A 16641-nucleotide genomic window follows, 5' to 3' on the forward strand; every position below is an offset into this window, starting at 1 on the left:
GCTAGTTCTTTCCTGCTAAAAGTTCTAAAAACCTGGATGCCATATTCTGCCTCACGTCAGCTGGAACCACAGATGAGCTTCTGAGAATTCTTTCTGCTGTAACTCCAATTCTTTGGAAGGGGCTCTCTAGTTGTATGTAGGAGTCATTGCCTATTTGCTGTTAGAAGGAAGTAAATATTTATTTCAGAAAGCCTTTAGAGGAATATGGTGATGTCACTGAGGGTTGGTAGAAGTTGTAGATACTGTAATTTACTTTTGTGTTTTTTGTATTGATTTTTGATGTATATAATGTTTTAATATGTGATGCCTTGCAACCATATCATTAATAATAGGATCTATGCAAAAATTGTAGTTTAAGAATATAGTTGAACATCTGAAGTTTTATAAATGTAATGTTGTGAGTAGATCCCATTGAGGTAGGGCAATTTATCTGGTCTGGGGAGGTATATGTGAACTTAGGTGGACAACTATTACTATATGCAAACAAGTTGCATATACACTATGAATGAAGAATTTTAGTTCTGCTGGGCACTAAGATGCTGAAATAAAAAGCCTAGAAATAAAGTATCAAGAGAAAAAAGGAAAAACAATTGCTACTAATATTTTCCAATATGTATTGAGCCCTTTTATTAACAAAGTTCATTTTAGCCATTAGTGATGATTTTGGTATGGCTAGTATTCACTGGTCCTTAATATTGTGTGGTTAATTAAGCCATAAACCTTTTCTCTCCAAAGGCATAAATTTTCTGTGTATACTAAGTGTGATCTTAAAGAACCATGAAAAAAATTCAGGTTTTTTTCTGAACAGCGGACACTTGAACCGCCCCCCCCCACCATACTGCACGTTGTATGAATTCCCATAAACTTAAAAAGCAGCTTATGTTACCTGAGAAGCTGTTATTCCAAAGTAACCTCTCATACAGAATTAGTAGTTGAATTAAAATTGTGCTTCCCCCCCCTCATCAATTACCCCTTCCCCACACACTGGATTTACATGTTCCATCAAAAATTATGTTCCATCTCTTTAAAATTTCTGGACTTTTAATATAAATTGAGACCTTTCAAAAGAATACTTGATTGAATGTATTTTAAAATATATATTGAGATTTGAATATGAATACATCTCTTGTCTATTTTTCACATCTCTCTTAAAACAAAGCAGTAAAGAGATGTTTGTTCACTCTGTAGCACTGATTATTTACTCATCAAAATGGCATAAGATAAATGACACATTAATTTTCAGTTAAGATGAGTCTAAAGACTCATTCGGCTACAGTCAAAGGGTCACAAGCATTTTAACCCTTCCTTCTCTAGAGTTTACATTGCAAAACTGCCCACCCTTCTCATGTTCTTTATGGTAACTAAGATCCAGGCATATACTGAGTATTTAATCATCTGAAGAGTCTAAGGGGAACTGACTGAAAAAATGTATTCTGTAGTCATATGTTGGTCTATCAGGAATGTAAGAACAGGAACTAGTACAATGCGAAGAAAACCATCCATTTCACTCAGGAAGAAGTATTCCCCGCCCCAAGTAGATTGAAAAGAGAGAAAATTAGTTATCAAGTCAAATGCAAATCAGGCACTTGATTAAGGGGATAGTTGTAGTAAAAACTTGTACAGTCTTATCCATGTAATATCTGTTCAGAACATCTTGTCCATCACAGAACCACAAAAAGGATTAGAGGTCCATGAGGTACATCAAGCAGGAAGCAGTTGTCAATGCAGGTCAACTGGTTATCATTACTGTCAGACATAGAAGAAATGATGTGAAAATCAGCACAACTTTGCTACCATTTGGCCTTAAGATTATAACAGAGCAGGGCTTCTAGTGTAGACCTGATTATTCACCATTTGGCAATCATGCCCTCAAAGAAAACTGGTCCCACTTCAAGCACAGTGAGGATGCTGGTGATGAGGAGGTATTGTGTTTTCATATCACATAGGGAGTATCTAATACAGCTACTCCAGCTGCTACTCCACCATCTGCGTGTTCTACAGCTTTCGTTCGCAAGAGGTGACCAGCATGTTTGTTCATTATGAGATCTTTACCTTGCCTGCAAGAGAAAAAAAACCCCTCAAAATGCAGGCACTGAAAAGCATTGAACAACTGAGTATCAGAAGTACAAAGTGTCTGAATGTGATGGTCAAATGGCTGAGAGAGAACAAACTGAAGTTCAGTTCAGATACATGACAGATTGACCCTAGCTGGAAAGGCCTCTGCTTTAAACAGGATTGTTCTTTCTACCATCAAACGTGCAGTTTTTGATTAAAGACTTCTTGGCCACCATGACAACAATGGGATTATCCCAGAACTTTTTGGTACTGACTCGTACAGTAGGTTTTCTCGAGTTGGTTTTCTCAGGCGATAAGATAAATGATTTGGTAATACGGTAATTTTCCATTCTGCCCTTGTTATAGACTGACCATTAGCTGGTGACATTTAGACTCATGGACTCTTAAAGCTGCTGCAAGCGTGGGGGGACAATTAGGATGGTCTGCCCCAGGAGGCTGATTGATTCCAAGAGGTTCCTGATGTCTCTTGGGGGTCTTTCTGGTCAGCAAGGTTGGCACTCCTGTTGCAGCCCTGGTTGACCCGTGGAATAGAGATGACCTGGGCTGTAGACATATGGGTGGAAATGTTGCCATGATGGGGGAGGGGGAGGTAGTGTCTCTTTGTTAATTCTCTTTAACCTCCCAGCAGCTTTTGACACCATCAACCATGGGAATCCTTCTGGAGAGGTGGACTGGGCTGGGAGTAGGGGGCGCTGTGGTTTGGTGGTTCCACTCTTACTTAAAACTTCAATTGGTTAAAATGCAGCAGTCAGTCTACTGTCTGATCATATCAGGGATCATATCACCCCTGTGCTAAACGATCTACACTAGTTACCCACCTGTTTCTGGGCACAATTCAAAATGCCGGTTCTTACCTTTAAGGGCCTACTGGCTTGGGGCCAGGATTCCCAAAAGACTGCCTTCTCCCATACTATCCAGCCTGCCAGTTAAGAACCTCCTCTCAAGCCCTGCTCTCTCTGTTTCTGCCTTTGGAGGTGAGAGGGATGGTGACTAGAGACAGCATTTTCTGTGGTGGCACTTCCCCCTTGGTTAACCCACTTCTGCCTTGAAGCTCACCTGTGCCCACTTCACTTTCTTTTAGGTGGCTGGCTAAAATCCTATCTTTTAAGCTGGGTTTTTAATTAGAGGTTGGTCACCTTTTCAATGGCCTGTTTCTGTTTTATGGATAGTTTTTATACTGTGTTTTAATATTGTGGTTTTTAATTTGTAAGCTTCCTCAAACAGGACTGTGAAGAGGCAGCATAGAAATAGCCTAAAACAAATAAATAAATTGCGGCTTTTCAGTGGCTATCCCATGCCTCTGGACTAACCTCTTGAAGATGTGCAATGAAGGTTCAGTGATTTGAAATATACTTACATGATGAACGTGGCATAAAAGCATCTAACTAAAATGCCCTTAAAAGCATCCATTTTCCATTTATTGATTCAAACTGCTTTTTTGCCCAATATTGTTAAGTGCACACATTAGTACTTTGTTCTGTATTCACTGAGTATATATAGAATTTTAACCAGCATGCTAGTGGAAAGTGCTGCTCTTTGAAAAGCAGCAGTCATATATGAATATATTTTTTTCAAAGTGAAGGCCTTGGTCCAGTAAATAAAGGTGCTTTCTTACCGGACATAGACACCAAAGATTCCTAATTCAGACACACATTCTGATATTTTCAGTGGGCTGTGAGCCCTCAGCAAGTAATTCAGTGCTGGAAGAGGTCTTATCTTGTCCATGAGAATGTAAGAAGTCCTCTCAGGACTGTCTTTAATCTTCTCCAGAACTTGTTTGAGCTCACCACCATAGAGATTGTTCCCTGACAATATAACAGAAGTTCAAATTAACACAGCTGGAGCAACTAGTAAATGCAGTTGTCCCTGAAGCTACCCCAGCAAATACAGAATAGAAAGAAAATACACACTCATCCTTGGCCACATTGTAAGTGACGAGCAGACTACCATTTTGTTGGGATAAAACATCTGCCTTGAAAGAGGTTCTTTTTCAGGCTTCCTTCCCTTCACTGCTAGTAGATGTCAAATGCAGACAGTAAATGTTACAGAATAAGTAGGGAGACTCTAGAACTCTCACCCCCTACTTGCAAATAAATGCTTGTAAAATATAAATATACTTAGGACTAGCATTTCAAGTTTCTGCAACATTTATTAATGTAAATATGTTTAGCATGGGGTCTGTATGGTGGGACAACTGCTAAGAAGCACGGCTTGGCAGAGGGAACATGGCTGACCAGAGGTGCTTGGGCCATCCTGCTCCCACAAGGAAGGGCAGGTTTCTCCTGGGAATGAGACATGGAAAAGAGAGAACCTTTTTTGGTGCTCCTTTTGAACTCTGCTGGCACTGATGGGGGTTAAAAGATTATGAAAAGAGTTGTGCTTTCCTTCAGAAGGCTGTATTTATGCCTAAAGGGACAGCACATTTAGTGGGGTTTAATGGAGGGCCCAGAGGTCCTCCACCCACAAGCCTATAGCTGGTCCTATCCGTACTAAATTTCATTTGGGATATTCAGTGCTGTAGATATGTGCTGCCCTATTGCTTCTAAAACAGATTTCTGACTACAATACAATACTTCTATTCTTGCACAATAAAGAGGAATGATCATGTAGATAAGCCCTAAGAGAACTGTAACAGAAGCCCTGTTCTAGTCAATGATAATACCCAATTCTTCAGTGGACTGTTGTGCTCATCATAAGAGAGAGAACCAAGTACCTCCTCCTTCCCGCTGAGGTTTTAAAACAAACCGCTCTGGATCAGCTATGGCCATGGCAACCATCTTATCACCTTCTTCATCCTGCAGAGAAAAAAAAGTACCCCTAATATTTTATTATGGTGTAACTTTTTCTCAGTTTTGGCTTCCAACAACAGAGTTCTAGGGCACAGTACAGAATTTTCTAGACAAAACAATCCAATATTGCCATGCGCAGATTACTTAATTGAATTAACTTGCACTGCTTTCCTACCATCTTTGTAAACACAATGATAGCAGTGTACATACAAACCAAAGACAGGACAAAGCATCACTCCTTACCATTTCCAGAGAGTAGAGGCCAGTGAATGTTGCTCTTATTCGAGCCACTGCTTCAGGTTTATTGGGCAGCAGCTTTTCTAGTGTTCCTGGTTGGCTCAGCTCCTGCTGAACTTTTTTGGTCCCAGCAAGCTGTGTGGCAATATCAGGGCACTTCACTGCTCTGGACCTTTCCAACAGCAACCGTGCTTCCCAGTTCTTAGGATAAATACAGCAAATGTCATTCATCTCACACTGGTTTCCAATGTAAGCATCTATTCTTTATTTAAGAGTTTCCAATCAGAACTGTTGCATATTCTACAACTCCATGATGCCAGAGCAGAAATTAATAGTCGCTAGCAATGCTAAGTTCTTTCATTACATATTGTGGATCTTTCTGGAATACAAATTGCTCCAAAAGAAAGCAGAACCATCCAGGATAATCCAACAGAGATTGTGACTCAGTGACAGAGCACCTGTTGAAAGGTGTCAGGTTTAATCCTTAACATCTCTGGTTAAATGATCGCAGGTGGCAAGTTTTACCCTACCTAAGATGCTGGAGAGCTGCTGTTAGAGCAATATTGAGCAAGATGGGTTGAATCAGACCATTGGTATAACAACTCCATATATTCATAATAGTATCCTTCAGTGACTCAGAATAGCTGTTGATACATTCTTTAATAAGGTGGCATTGGGAACATAGCAAGATGTTAGTCAGAGGACGTTTCTGTTCACAAGAGAATTCTTAGAGAACATCTCAGAATGCTATTCCCCTAAGATCACAGAGGGGGACCAAAACTGACTAGATGGACTAGGCACATCTTTCCATGTTCTCTTGGAGGAGAAGAATTCATATGTAAGTAAAAATAAATAGAAACACACATGCCATTACAGTTTAACATATAGCAAAAGGAAGCACAGCAACAACCTCTGAGAATTTCTTAGATCACAGACCAAGGAAGTGGCTGAAAAAACTCCATTTCTGTTTATCCATGGCAGGCTACTAATACGATGCAAGAGTCAGTTATAAGAACCATTACAGTTAAGTTCTTGAAGTAAACCCACATCCCACCCCCAACTGAAAACCTCTGTTTAAAATAGTCATAGCAGTCCAAAAGCCACAATCTTAAGCAAGAGGGAGAACACTCAGCCGAGAACAGTAAGCTCCTGCTCCTACACATGCATCAACTATATTCCCAGACTGGGCTACTCATGTGAAATCTTGGTGTCAGCATAAACAAGCATGCTAGTATGGAATACAGTACTGTTTAACTGATGACTTCAATGTATTAAATTCACACTGGAAACTCAGCTCTGCAAGTTCATGTCTGATACAATTAAGGATTCAAAACAACAGTACTGACCTGTTTATTGTAACTTTTTGGCACATAACCTTCTCGATAGTACACCACTGCAACTTCCTCCCCATCTCTGGAGTTAAAGATAAAAAAAAATCAATCCCACATTTCATTAACCTATCAACAAGGGCACAATATGAAAGCAGTAGATCAGTAGCCCTGCGAAGTCAACAGGGTGAATCCAACCATCCTCCCGGGTCCTGGTGTGGGATAGTGGTTAGAATGTCGAAGAAGGACCTTGGACAAGCGGGTTTGGATCCCTTGTTCAACCATGGAGGCCTGCTAGGTGACCTTGGGCACATCGGAATCTCTCAGTTGAGCATACCTCTTTCCTCCCGCTTAAGGAGCTCCCATCCAACAGCAGAGCCACTTAAGTTGGAGGAAGGCTTCAAACGTGAGCCAAAAAGAAAGGTAGGCTATAAATATTTCAGTAAATAAACAAACTTTGCTCACTGTAGGGTAGGATCCTCCCCACTAATTTAATAGGAGTAGGAATTTAGTCTGTTGCTACAAAAATTAGCAGGAGTCTTAAGGTACTTTAAAGACTAACAAAATTTTATTCCCATATAAGACTGCATGAAGTGGGCTCTAGCCCATCATGGCAGCTTATGCTGGGAAAATATGGTCAGGTTTTAAGATGCCAAAGGAGTCCTGTTTCTAAGCAGTTAAGATTCTAATTTAAGGTAAAATTTCATACAACTGTAGGGAAGTGATCACCATTGGATTAACATAGGGTTTGCGTAACCCTATTTTGTTTATGGATACAAGGATTAACTCTCTTATTGAAGAATTTGAGAAAATCCACATAAACTTTTAGTTCGATGCATTAGAGTATATCTGGAAGCATGGGAAGAAACATAACAGTCATTGTTTAACTACCAGAACATGTTACAGCCTACATTAAGCTGGACGTGTGAACACCTGCAAACATCTAGCCCTAAAGTTAGGTATTAATCTACACTCTGTGTTATTTTTGACACAAACAGAAACATGACAAATGGCAGAAGAGAACTGTGCACTTGCCCATACTCAATGGCAACTCTGTGAGGAAAACTTACATATGCAATCTCTTGTCATTACCCAAAGATGCCTTTTCAAACACATCTTTAAACCTCCTTCGGATCACTCGGATATTCCTTTAGAAAACAAGTGACAAAAGGTATTGACCTTTGCAATGAGAAATGGACGCATTCAAGTTAAGTCGTTTTCCAGTTATAACATCAGAGCTCAAAAATAACTTTGGGGAAGGTGTGCAGAATTAAACCCAATTGAAGAAAAAGAATAATTTGTACCACAGTATTGCTTTAATAAAGGTGAAAGAAATGATCAAACTAAAACCTAACACCAGCAGTCAAGTGATGAACAACTTGATTTAAACGCACTATTTTTTAGAACATGGGTCACCAATGTGGCACCTTTCCTGGTACCTGCCAAATGTTTTTAGAAAGTGAGTGGGAACAAGTGAGGCTTGTTGAGTTTTCGATATTTGTGGTATAAAACACACAGTGGTTTTCTGTGCTAATAACAAACTGATATTATAATAACACAGTGGGACTTGACTCTGACTAAACATGATTGGGCTTCATGGCTAAAGTGCTTAATGCAACATATTTGCATTTCTATTGAAATCCTCAGATATTCCAAGTCTTAATGTACTTACATCACTACATCAAATTTTGTTCGCTTAAAAATCATGTATGTTCCTGTCAAAATCTTGCCAGAGCTGTTCTCGTACTGTATACGTGTGCAAGGAACTCTCATCAGCCCTTCAGCACCAACAATCATTCTTATAAGTAACAGTGAAGGTTAAACGGCTGGGCTCATGAGAAAAGGACTCATGTAAAGGGATAGCCACAAGAAGCATTTTCTTTCTTTTCCTTTTGCATTAGATGTCTACAACATGAAGACACATATTGCCAGATGAGGGTTTCTTAGCTTTTTAGCTAGCCCTATATCTATACTTACTTTGTGTGTATGCAAGAAAATATTTTAAACAATAAGCTAATTTTAAAAGACTTTCTGTTACATAGAAGTTCTGCCTAAAATGCTGAAGACCTACTATCAGAGTTATGCATAACCTTACTCCCTAAAAATTTGTGGCTGGCTCCGCCTCCCATGGCAGCCATTTCGTGATGGCGCCCACCACCCTGTGCCAGAATTCCAAAGGTGTCTGCAGGCTGGAAAAGTTGTGGACCCCTGTTTTAGAGCCTAGGTACAGTAAGATAGAAGCAGCTGTATATGAACTGCAGTGCAGTACTATCAAGAAGATTAAAAAGCAACTTTTACATTCTAAGACAACTTTACATGTAAGTAAACATCACACTGAGAACAAATCGGGCTGACTTAAGTACTTTTAAGACCTACTAACTTCAGTGGGAGAGTTAAGGGCTGTTCTTAAGAGAAAGACACATCCACTTTCAGGGGACTAATAAAATAGCTTTCCCTGAAACCTCACATCCTCCTAATATAAGAGCCAGTTTGGTGTAGTGGTTAAGAGCACGGGAATCTAATCTGGAGAGCCGGGTTTGATTCCCCACTCCTCCATGAAGCCAGCTGGGTGACCTTGGGCGAGTCACAGTTCTCTGGAGCAATCTCAGCCCCACCCACCCACCTCACAGGGTGATTGTTGTGGGGTAATAATAACACTTTGTAAACTGCTCTGAGTGGGCATTAAGTTGTCCTGAAGGGCGGTATATAAATCGAATGTTATTATTATGTTATTATATTAGACAATTACCTCTTCCAGAGCTCATTTTCTACACAGCGTTGGTCAAAAATATTCCTCTGAGTTTCTTCAACCAAGAACATTACCACCGCTCTGAAACAAACACACATTATTTTCTGTGTGTGCATGAAAAACAGAAAAGAAACACAAGGGATGTAAGAGGTAACCTGGGAAATCAAAATTAAAGAGACAAAAATCACAAAATACAGTAAAATCAATATTGTAGCTGCCCCCTCACAATGAAGTTATGTTGGACCAGTGTGTGTATACACATAGGAGAGTACATTTTCTTGCTGGCTCTTTCTTACCTGTCTGAACCATAGAGTTCCCAAGCTTTTGCAATGCCCATAGCGATCCCTTTAGATGGATTATTGGTCAGCAATTTTGACGCTTCTGTGAACTTCCCCAAAACATTCAACACGTGACTGTGATAATGAAGCAAATATATGTGACAAGAAATCAGAATACAATTAATGTATATAACCTTGGAATTAAGCAAGAACTACTTTCTAGATTGTATGATATGATGGCCTTTTTGTTATCAGGGTACGCCCACTAGGACTACACAACACTGATCCAGGGTATATAAATACTCTAAATAAACATCACTCCTTTATGTACAGGGTCCCAATTGCTATATATGCATACATATGTTGATTAATGACATTTTGTATTCCTTAGAATATTCTGGTGTGCAAAATGTAACAGATGAAGTGACCTAAGAGAACTAGAGTTCCTATATTCGAGACTGATTTTTCACAGGCGTTCTACAATTGCATTGAAAAAATTGACATCAGGGACAGAATTTAGCATTCTGAGAAAGATCAGCTTTCATGTTTAAGAAGCATGCATTAGATTGTCAAGTAAGCTTGAAAATATGTAGATAAAACCTCAGAAGGAACTGAGCAGGATTTCCAGTGGATGAAGAGAGGGGCTTCATAATCTTCCATACCTCATTGATCCTGCCTACAACAGCAGAATGATGAACTGCCCAGACTCAAAAAGTACATGGACAAGATTGTCTGTAGAGTAACCATAAGCTGCACTGCTGAGAATATGCAATGCAGTGCAATCCTAAACCAAGTTACACCGATCTAAATCCACTGAAGTCTGAAGGGAGTTAACTGCTCAGGGTTACAACACCAGAGTCTGTCACTTTGCTGGCAACTTACCGATGTACTGCAGTGGTCCGTGATGTGAGTCCTCCAAAGCTGGCGGCAATGGTATTGATTTCTACTTGCTTTAGAGCTGGAGTGCTATTTGTTTCCTGATCAAACATGTAGTCAGAGCGATTGATTCCTAAAACCACTGTCTGAACAGGACAGAAAAATAACAAGAGGCATATGTAGTAAGCGATCACTGTCAGACCTCACAAAACATCCTCAGCCAACTTATTTGGAGACTCGCACTTGCCCCTGCAACGAGTTGATTCACAGCTTCATATGGTTGTTGTGGATTTTCCGGGCTGTATAGCCGTGGTCTTGGCATTCCTGACGTTTCGCCAGCAGCTGTGGCTGTCATCTTCAGAGGTGTAGCACCAAAAGACAGAGATCTCTCAGTGTCACAGTCTCTCAGTGACACTGTGACACTGAGAGATCTCTGTCTTTTTGTGCTACACCTCTGAAGATGCCAGCCACAGCTGCTGGCGAAACGTCAGGAACTGCAATGCCAAGACCACGGCTATACAGCCCGGAAAATCCACAACAAACATCGTTCTCCAGCCGTGAAAGCCTTCGACAATATATCACAGCTTCATAGTTTAGCTGTACTGGAAATCATAACACAATGCTTCTGCATTCAACTGACAACTACACTGGCAATGTTATATGTCAAGTGCTAACTAAAACATCTTATATTTTAGTCAGACAGCTAAAAAAGCTACTGGATTGCTGTGTAAGTGCCACACAGGTTTGAGACAGCTTCTGGAACTAGAATAACTAAATGCCTCACACAGGAGCAACTTCTGCCTTCATTTATGCTCTAGGAATAAGCATGTCTATATCAACTGAACAATTCAGATGAGTTTTACAGATTATGGAATTACAACTTTTTAAAGGAGAATATTTAAGCAACAGGAACATTCATATGACATACCTGAGTAACTCCTTCTTTCAAAACTTGCCTATAGATTTTAAAAAGCTGTGCTGTAAAGTCATCCACTTTAATAGTACTGGGAAGGACAGAAAAGGAAGACAAATGAAGCATTTACATTGCTATGACAAAACAAGAAAATTACCTGAAGAAAGTCTTATCAAAACAACTTGAACAAAATAATATTCTTTGCCAAAAGGTTCAATGCTCTGATCTCAGTAGCAACAGCAGATGTAATCTATGCTGTGACCCTGGACATATTATGCAGGAGTAGCACGTACCAAGAAAATCAAATGGAATTACTTCACATAAACGATCAAGCCTCAGGCATGGTCAGATGCATAGCTTGTCTTTATGTCCAAACCACATTATGGTTTGCTCTGCATTCTACAAATCAAAGTTCCAAATTCTGGTTTGGAATCGTAGCTTGTAAGGCAGAAAACAAAATGGTGGTTCAGGAGCAATGGCAAATTATGGTGGGACCATGAAAGTCAACTTACTTGAGAGGGAAAGGAATCCCAGGACCCCATAGTTTGTCTCTGACTGAACCTGACTTCACTCTACAGAATTAAAGTATCCTCCTAACAGACTTTAAAAATATCTACCGTGAATATTTTAATAGGTACATGACAAGCTGAAGTTCAACTGACAAAATTTTACCTAAGGAGGTAAGGAAAACACTTTCAGTACGAGTGCAGAACTTCTGTGAAGAAAACCTTAAAACAATATGCTGTATTTCATGTAGTTCTTAGAAATGTCAAATCAGAAACTTGGGTGTTTCCAGCCTTTTATGTTCAAGTATTTAAATGCCCTTCAAGAGGTGGTAAGGTTGTGAATGACTGGAAGACATTCAAAAACGTAGGTTGAGGGTTGCAAATAATGCAGTATCAGTGCAAGAAATATATCCATCATTAATGGAAGGTTTCCATTCAAGATATTACTTAATTATAATATGACAGACATACCTAGCAAGAGTGGACTCCAAGAATGCTGTATTTTGGCTAACTTCATCCACAAGCAGATTAAAATCTTGTTGAACTGAATAGGCTTGCTCAAGAAGACTGCTTGATACTACAGACGGGAGCAGTGTAAAGGGAGCATAATTCACAACCTGTTGTTAATGGGGCAGTAACAGATATATTAACTACATATTCCTTTCCCACAGGGAATATGCTTAATATCTACAGCAGTTGTGCAAATCCTAAGCCCTACACAGAGTTCACCATGTCAAAAGTAATCCAAACCTTAAGGATTGGGGTCAGCTTTCTCCTAAGTGGCATAAAACAACAAGAAGAGGGAGGGACCACAAATGTATACAGGAAACTAGTACAGGAATCACACAAGAGAGAACGATAGACTAAAATGTTGAATTACATAAACTAAGGCAAATCAGATGAGATCTGGAAGATCATGATCATATTCTCCCAGTGTTTTTTTTTAATTGGGAAGGGAAATGGCAGTCCTATATGACCTCAATTTGTATCAAGGCTATAGTATAGGAGGGAAGAGATATAATCCTTGTCCCTGAATAGTTTCACTGATCAAAATCAATTTTCTTGGGCTGCTTTTAACCTAGAAGGGGGGAAATATGGGTAAAAAGAGGATATTTGGATTTGCAACACTCCTCACCCCTCCAGGCATCGAAGTCCAGACTTCTACTTCCCTTTAATAGATGTTATGGATATCCAGTCATGGATTTCCCAGCATCACACATGCAGTGGTCCTCAGTTTGCCCACTATCATGCATATCCTGTGTAATCTGCCTTGAGTCTCAGTGAGAAAGGGGGACTATAAATACTGTAACCGAATGGTACATGAAGTGAGTCTGAAACCATCTCCTCATATGTACTGCTTAGTTCACATTTCCCAGCCATATACCGACAGGTTATTCATTACATATAATTATTTCACAGCATTACATAGTAGAAGTCAAACCTGCTACTGAAAGCAAATGGGGCTGCAAAAACAACCACAGTTGGCCCAAATAACCCAGTAAGCAAAACATACATCATGCTATACCAAAGGACAGAATGGGTCAGTTTTATAGGTAACAGTGAAATATGCAGCACTGCCATGACCCTGTTTGGACAGCAGCATGACACTACTCAAAATCATCTGGCAGTCTGGGACAAGGCCAAGCAAGTGTTATAACTGGGCTGAGACACCCACCCTCCCTTTTTCTAGTTTCCTTCTAAGGTATACAAGGCTAGATTTGTCTACATATTTGCATGAAATCTAGTTTTCAGCTTACATCAGATGCATTGGGGTCATCTTTGGTCCTCATTAGAACTCCTTCAAGTAGTGCTGCATCCACTGCAATTGGGGCCACATACTGAATGAGCTGGTCATTATGTAAAATATCATCCCAAAGAGCAGTCATTGCAAAGGATAAGGAAGCAGTCCCTAGAAGACTGAAAACAATTAACAAGAATCACACAGCATGACAGCCACTCAGCCACAGCTTTTAAAGGGTTTTTCAATAAAGCTTTCTTTATATCATACTCAGGCAGAAAACCTAATACTGGAAACTGCATTTTCTTTTGTTATTGACAAAAGATCTTAACAGTCTTGACACTGAAGATACCCAAGCTATGCTGCACTCTAAATATGCTCCTTTCCTGTTCCTGACCCCAACAAAAACCCATTATGATTTGGTAAGTTATTTTGGGCAGATAGATAATGAAAAAGAGGGACTCAAATCAACTGTTTTTGAATTTTCAGAAGGAATTTGTAACTTTCTTTGATACATTTGTATCATCCACTTGATACTCAGACGCTTATATTGTAAATCATGGGTTCCCAGCAGTGCCCATAGCCACCATGGAGCTCACCCACAGCTTTCCTTGTGCTTAACATTTACAAAAAGTGGGGAGGTTCAGGTAGGTCTTTTGTGCAGCAGAGCTTTAGATTGGCCATTGGTTACGTGATTGGCTGGGCATTCAAAAATACATGGCTTTGGCAGCAGCTGCCGTCCCAGCATAAGGATCTTCACCGCATAAGTTGAAGTATAAGTTGTGAGTAAGCAAGAAGAAAATAATTTTAAACATTTTGTTCATTTTTTAAAACTGTCCTGTTAAACAGTTTCTGCCTGACATGTTGAAAAATTACTATGAGAGTTAAGCATAATTTCACTCCCTGACATTTTGTGGTTGGTGCTGCCTCCTGTGGCAGCCATTTTGTGGTTGTTCCCACTATCCTATGTCAGAATTCCAAAGATATTTGCTGACTCAAAAGGGTTAAGGATACCTGTTCTAAATAACCCGGCAAAACCAGGTCAGACCAAGATACCAAATTGTACAAATGAGCTTTGTAAGAGATCAACCCATATAATGCACATCCAAAGTGAACCCTCCATCCTCTATACCCAGCTTACAAAAGTAGAAAATAATGCAGTAAGAGTGAGATTATACAATAAACAGAGGAACTGACTACAACCATGTTCCCTTTATAAAAGTGGGCCATTCCATTATACTACAACTTAATTCCTTTTATAAAAACACCTTTCAGAAAAACTGTTTTGCCCACCCTCATATGTAATTTAGCTTTTAAAAGCAGCATCATGGGAAGGATATGTGGTACTGGGGCATGGTAATGAGGAATGAAGGGGGATAATTTTTCCCACTGCAACAGCTCCCTGATTAACCCCCTGACCTCCATACACACTCATAGCTTTTATTCTTTGTAAGTATGGGGGCTGGTATGTACTAGTAGCTTGAGGGAGAGCTAACTAGATCAGTTTTAGTCATTTTTATTGAAATAATGATAGCAACTTTCCTTCACATGTTTAGAATAAACATAAGTTACATGAAAATGAACAGCAGCATGTGTATGAACAAAGCTACAATACAAATGTCACGCTGTCATCAATTTATTACACTGTTCTTTTGTGACAACTGCCAGGCTGTGTCTGCATAACCTGCCTGTGTCCAGCAGCTGACATTGTTAGCATGAGCTCCCAGAATGCAGTGAGATTTCTGTGTTTGTTCATATAGGACAGGTTAATATAGTCATATTGGACAGGGAGAAAAACTGCATTGATGCAATATCCCAATTCTGTCAGAAGAACCTGTGTCTCTGTTTTATTTTTGAATGCATTTCCAAGGTGTATCAGGTACTTGTATCTCTTGGACAGAGCTAAGATACATTAGCAATGAAGTATGAATATGTTACAATTATTCATGTGCCAACAAGTAGAATAATTAGGCCCCAAGGACATGGGTAGTTGATTCTTCATGTCGAAGCAGTGATCACATTAAATTTGAAGAGCTTGCTCAATAAGACAGTTTTACACAAAGCCAGATCCAAAAAGGCCATTAACCTATAATAGTTCTAATCACAACAGTATTCAAAGGGTTTCTAGCCATTTAACTAGGCAAGTTGAAACAGCTGCTGCTAAAAGCAACAAGTACACCTTCAAAGGTAAAACAAACTAGGAAGCATATTTCCTCCTATGTATACAACACAGTCGTTTGTGAAGTATACTGGGAGAAAAATCTGAGCTCAACGTACATAACTGATAGTATTTTTATAGGTGGGGGAACATCTTACCTCTCTGGGTTTTTAATACTTTCTAAAAAATACCATACTCCTTCGACCAGTGTCATAAAGAAAATCAACCGGGTGTGTGTGGGGGGGTGGATTCAAAGGAAAAGATCTTCTAGTCAAACAGAAGGAAGCAAATGCTGAATCATTTGTGGCCCATCTCAGACACAAATTATGACTAGGCAGTTTGTTCCTGCTTTCTCTCTTGACCATTTTCTGGACTCCAGCCTCCAATCGCTCCCTATCAACAGCCTAACACAAACTGAATAATAATAATAATAATAATAATAATAATAATAATAATAAACTTTTTAAAAGGCATTTTGACAACTTCGTTCTCATAGGAAATCTGTTACTAGTGCCTGCATTTCAAAGGTGACCTTTATCTTCTAGTCATGGGTCCCCTCAATGGAGACCCAGCCCACCCTCAGAATTTCCCTCAACCCCCCCCCCCCATCAAAGGAAGGAAGCAAAGGCTACTCAGCCCTCATTATCTCACCCACCCTTCCAAGTCATGGGAGGGGGGGTGGATGGGACGAGCGGCACCGTCTTGCCCTCAGAGTCCCTCCTACTCAAAGGGAAGCGCCCCTACTCCCCCCAACCTCCCCTCAGAGCGGCACCCCCTCCCCCGCGGGTCAAAGCTGCCTGCATGACCGCTGAAAGGCGATTGACATCAGGCTTCTTTCCCCTCCTCCCTCCCCTTCATACTTATATCCGGGTACCTGGAACGGCTCTTGCGAAAGTCCCCTGCTGTGGCCGCTTAACTCTCTAGGCACAAGAGCCAGACGCCGCCTCGCCGGATTGGCTGAGCTGATCAGCCTATCAACGAATGGAGGCGGCC

The 16641-nt window shown here is 40.1% G+C and overlaps 1 protein-coding gene across 3 annotated transcripts; it reads right to left on the minus strand.

Annotated features, from left to right (window-relative positions):
* Positions 1 to 205: 205 nt before the first annotated feature.
* On the minus strand, positions 206 to 16585 carry GSS (glutathione synthetase). 3 transcript variants are annotated; one of them, XM_054979170.1, is made up of 13 exons: positions 16523 to 16585; positions 13510 to 13669; positions 12224 to 12369; positions 11262 to 11337; positions 10340 to 10479; positions 9476 to 9592; positions 9180 to 9260; positions 7501 to 7578; positions 6449 to 6515; positions 5109 to 5303; positions 4790 to 4871; positions 3692 to 3881; positions 206 to 2057 (listed from the first exon to the last, which is right to left on the minus strand). In XM_054979170.1, exons 2-13 carry the CDS (start codon positions 13636 to 13638, stop codon positions 1934 to 1936), a joined length of 1425 nt encoding a protein of 474 aa, XP_054835145.1. In that variant the 5' UTR covers positions 13639 to 13669; positions 16523 to 16585; the 3' UTR covers positions 206 to 1933. The 3 variants fall into 3 exon arrangements, with proteins under 3 accessions (XP_054835145.1, XP_054835146.1, XP_054835144.1); XM_054979171.1 differs by having other exon boundaries at positions 16509 to 16523; XM_054979169.1 differs by lacking the exon at positions 16523 to 16585 and adding an exon at positions 15807 to 16127.
* Between the last annotated feature and the right edge of the window lie 56 nt (positions 16586 to 16641).

Source organism: Eublepharis macularius, chromosome 5 (genome assembly GCF_028583425.1).
Source record: "Eublepharis macularius isolate TG4126 chromosome 5, MPM_Emac_v1.0, whole genome shotgun sequence".
NCBI classification, from domain to species: Eukaryota; Metazoa; Chordata; class Lepidosauria; order Squamata; family Eublepharidae; genus Eublepharis; species Eublepharis macularius.

Excerpts from the sequence above, each read along its gene's own strand:
- GSS (XM_054979169.1), bottom strand. The coding sequence starts at position 15,862 with ATGACACTGGTCGAAGGAGTATGGTATTTTTTAGAAAGTATTAAAAAC. Across the intron at positions 10,480-11,261 it reads TGAAAGAAGGAGTTACTCAG|ACAGTGGTTTTAGGAATCAA; the intron begins GTATGTCATATG and ends TGTCCTGTTCAG. Across the intron at positions 9,593-10,339 it reads CGGACCACTGCAGTACATCG|TCACGTGTTGAATGTTTTGG; the intron begins GTAAGTTGCCAG and ends TCATTATCACAG.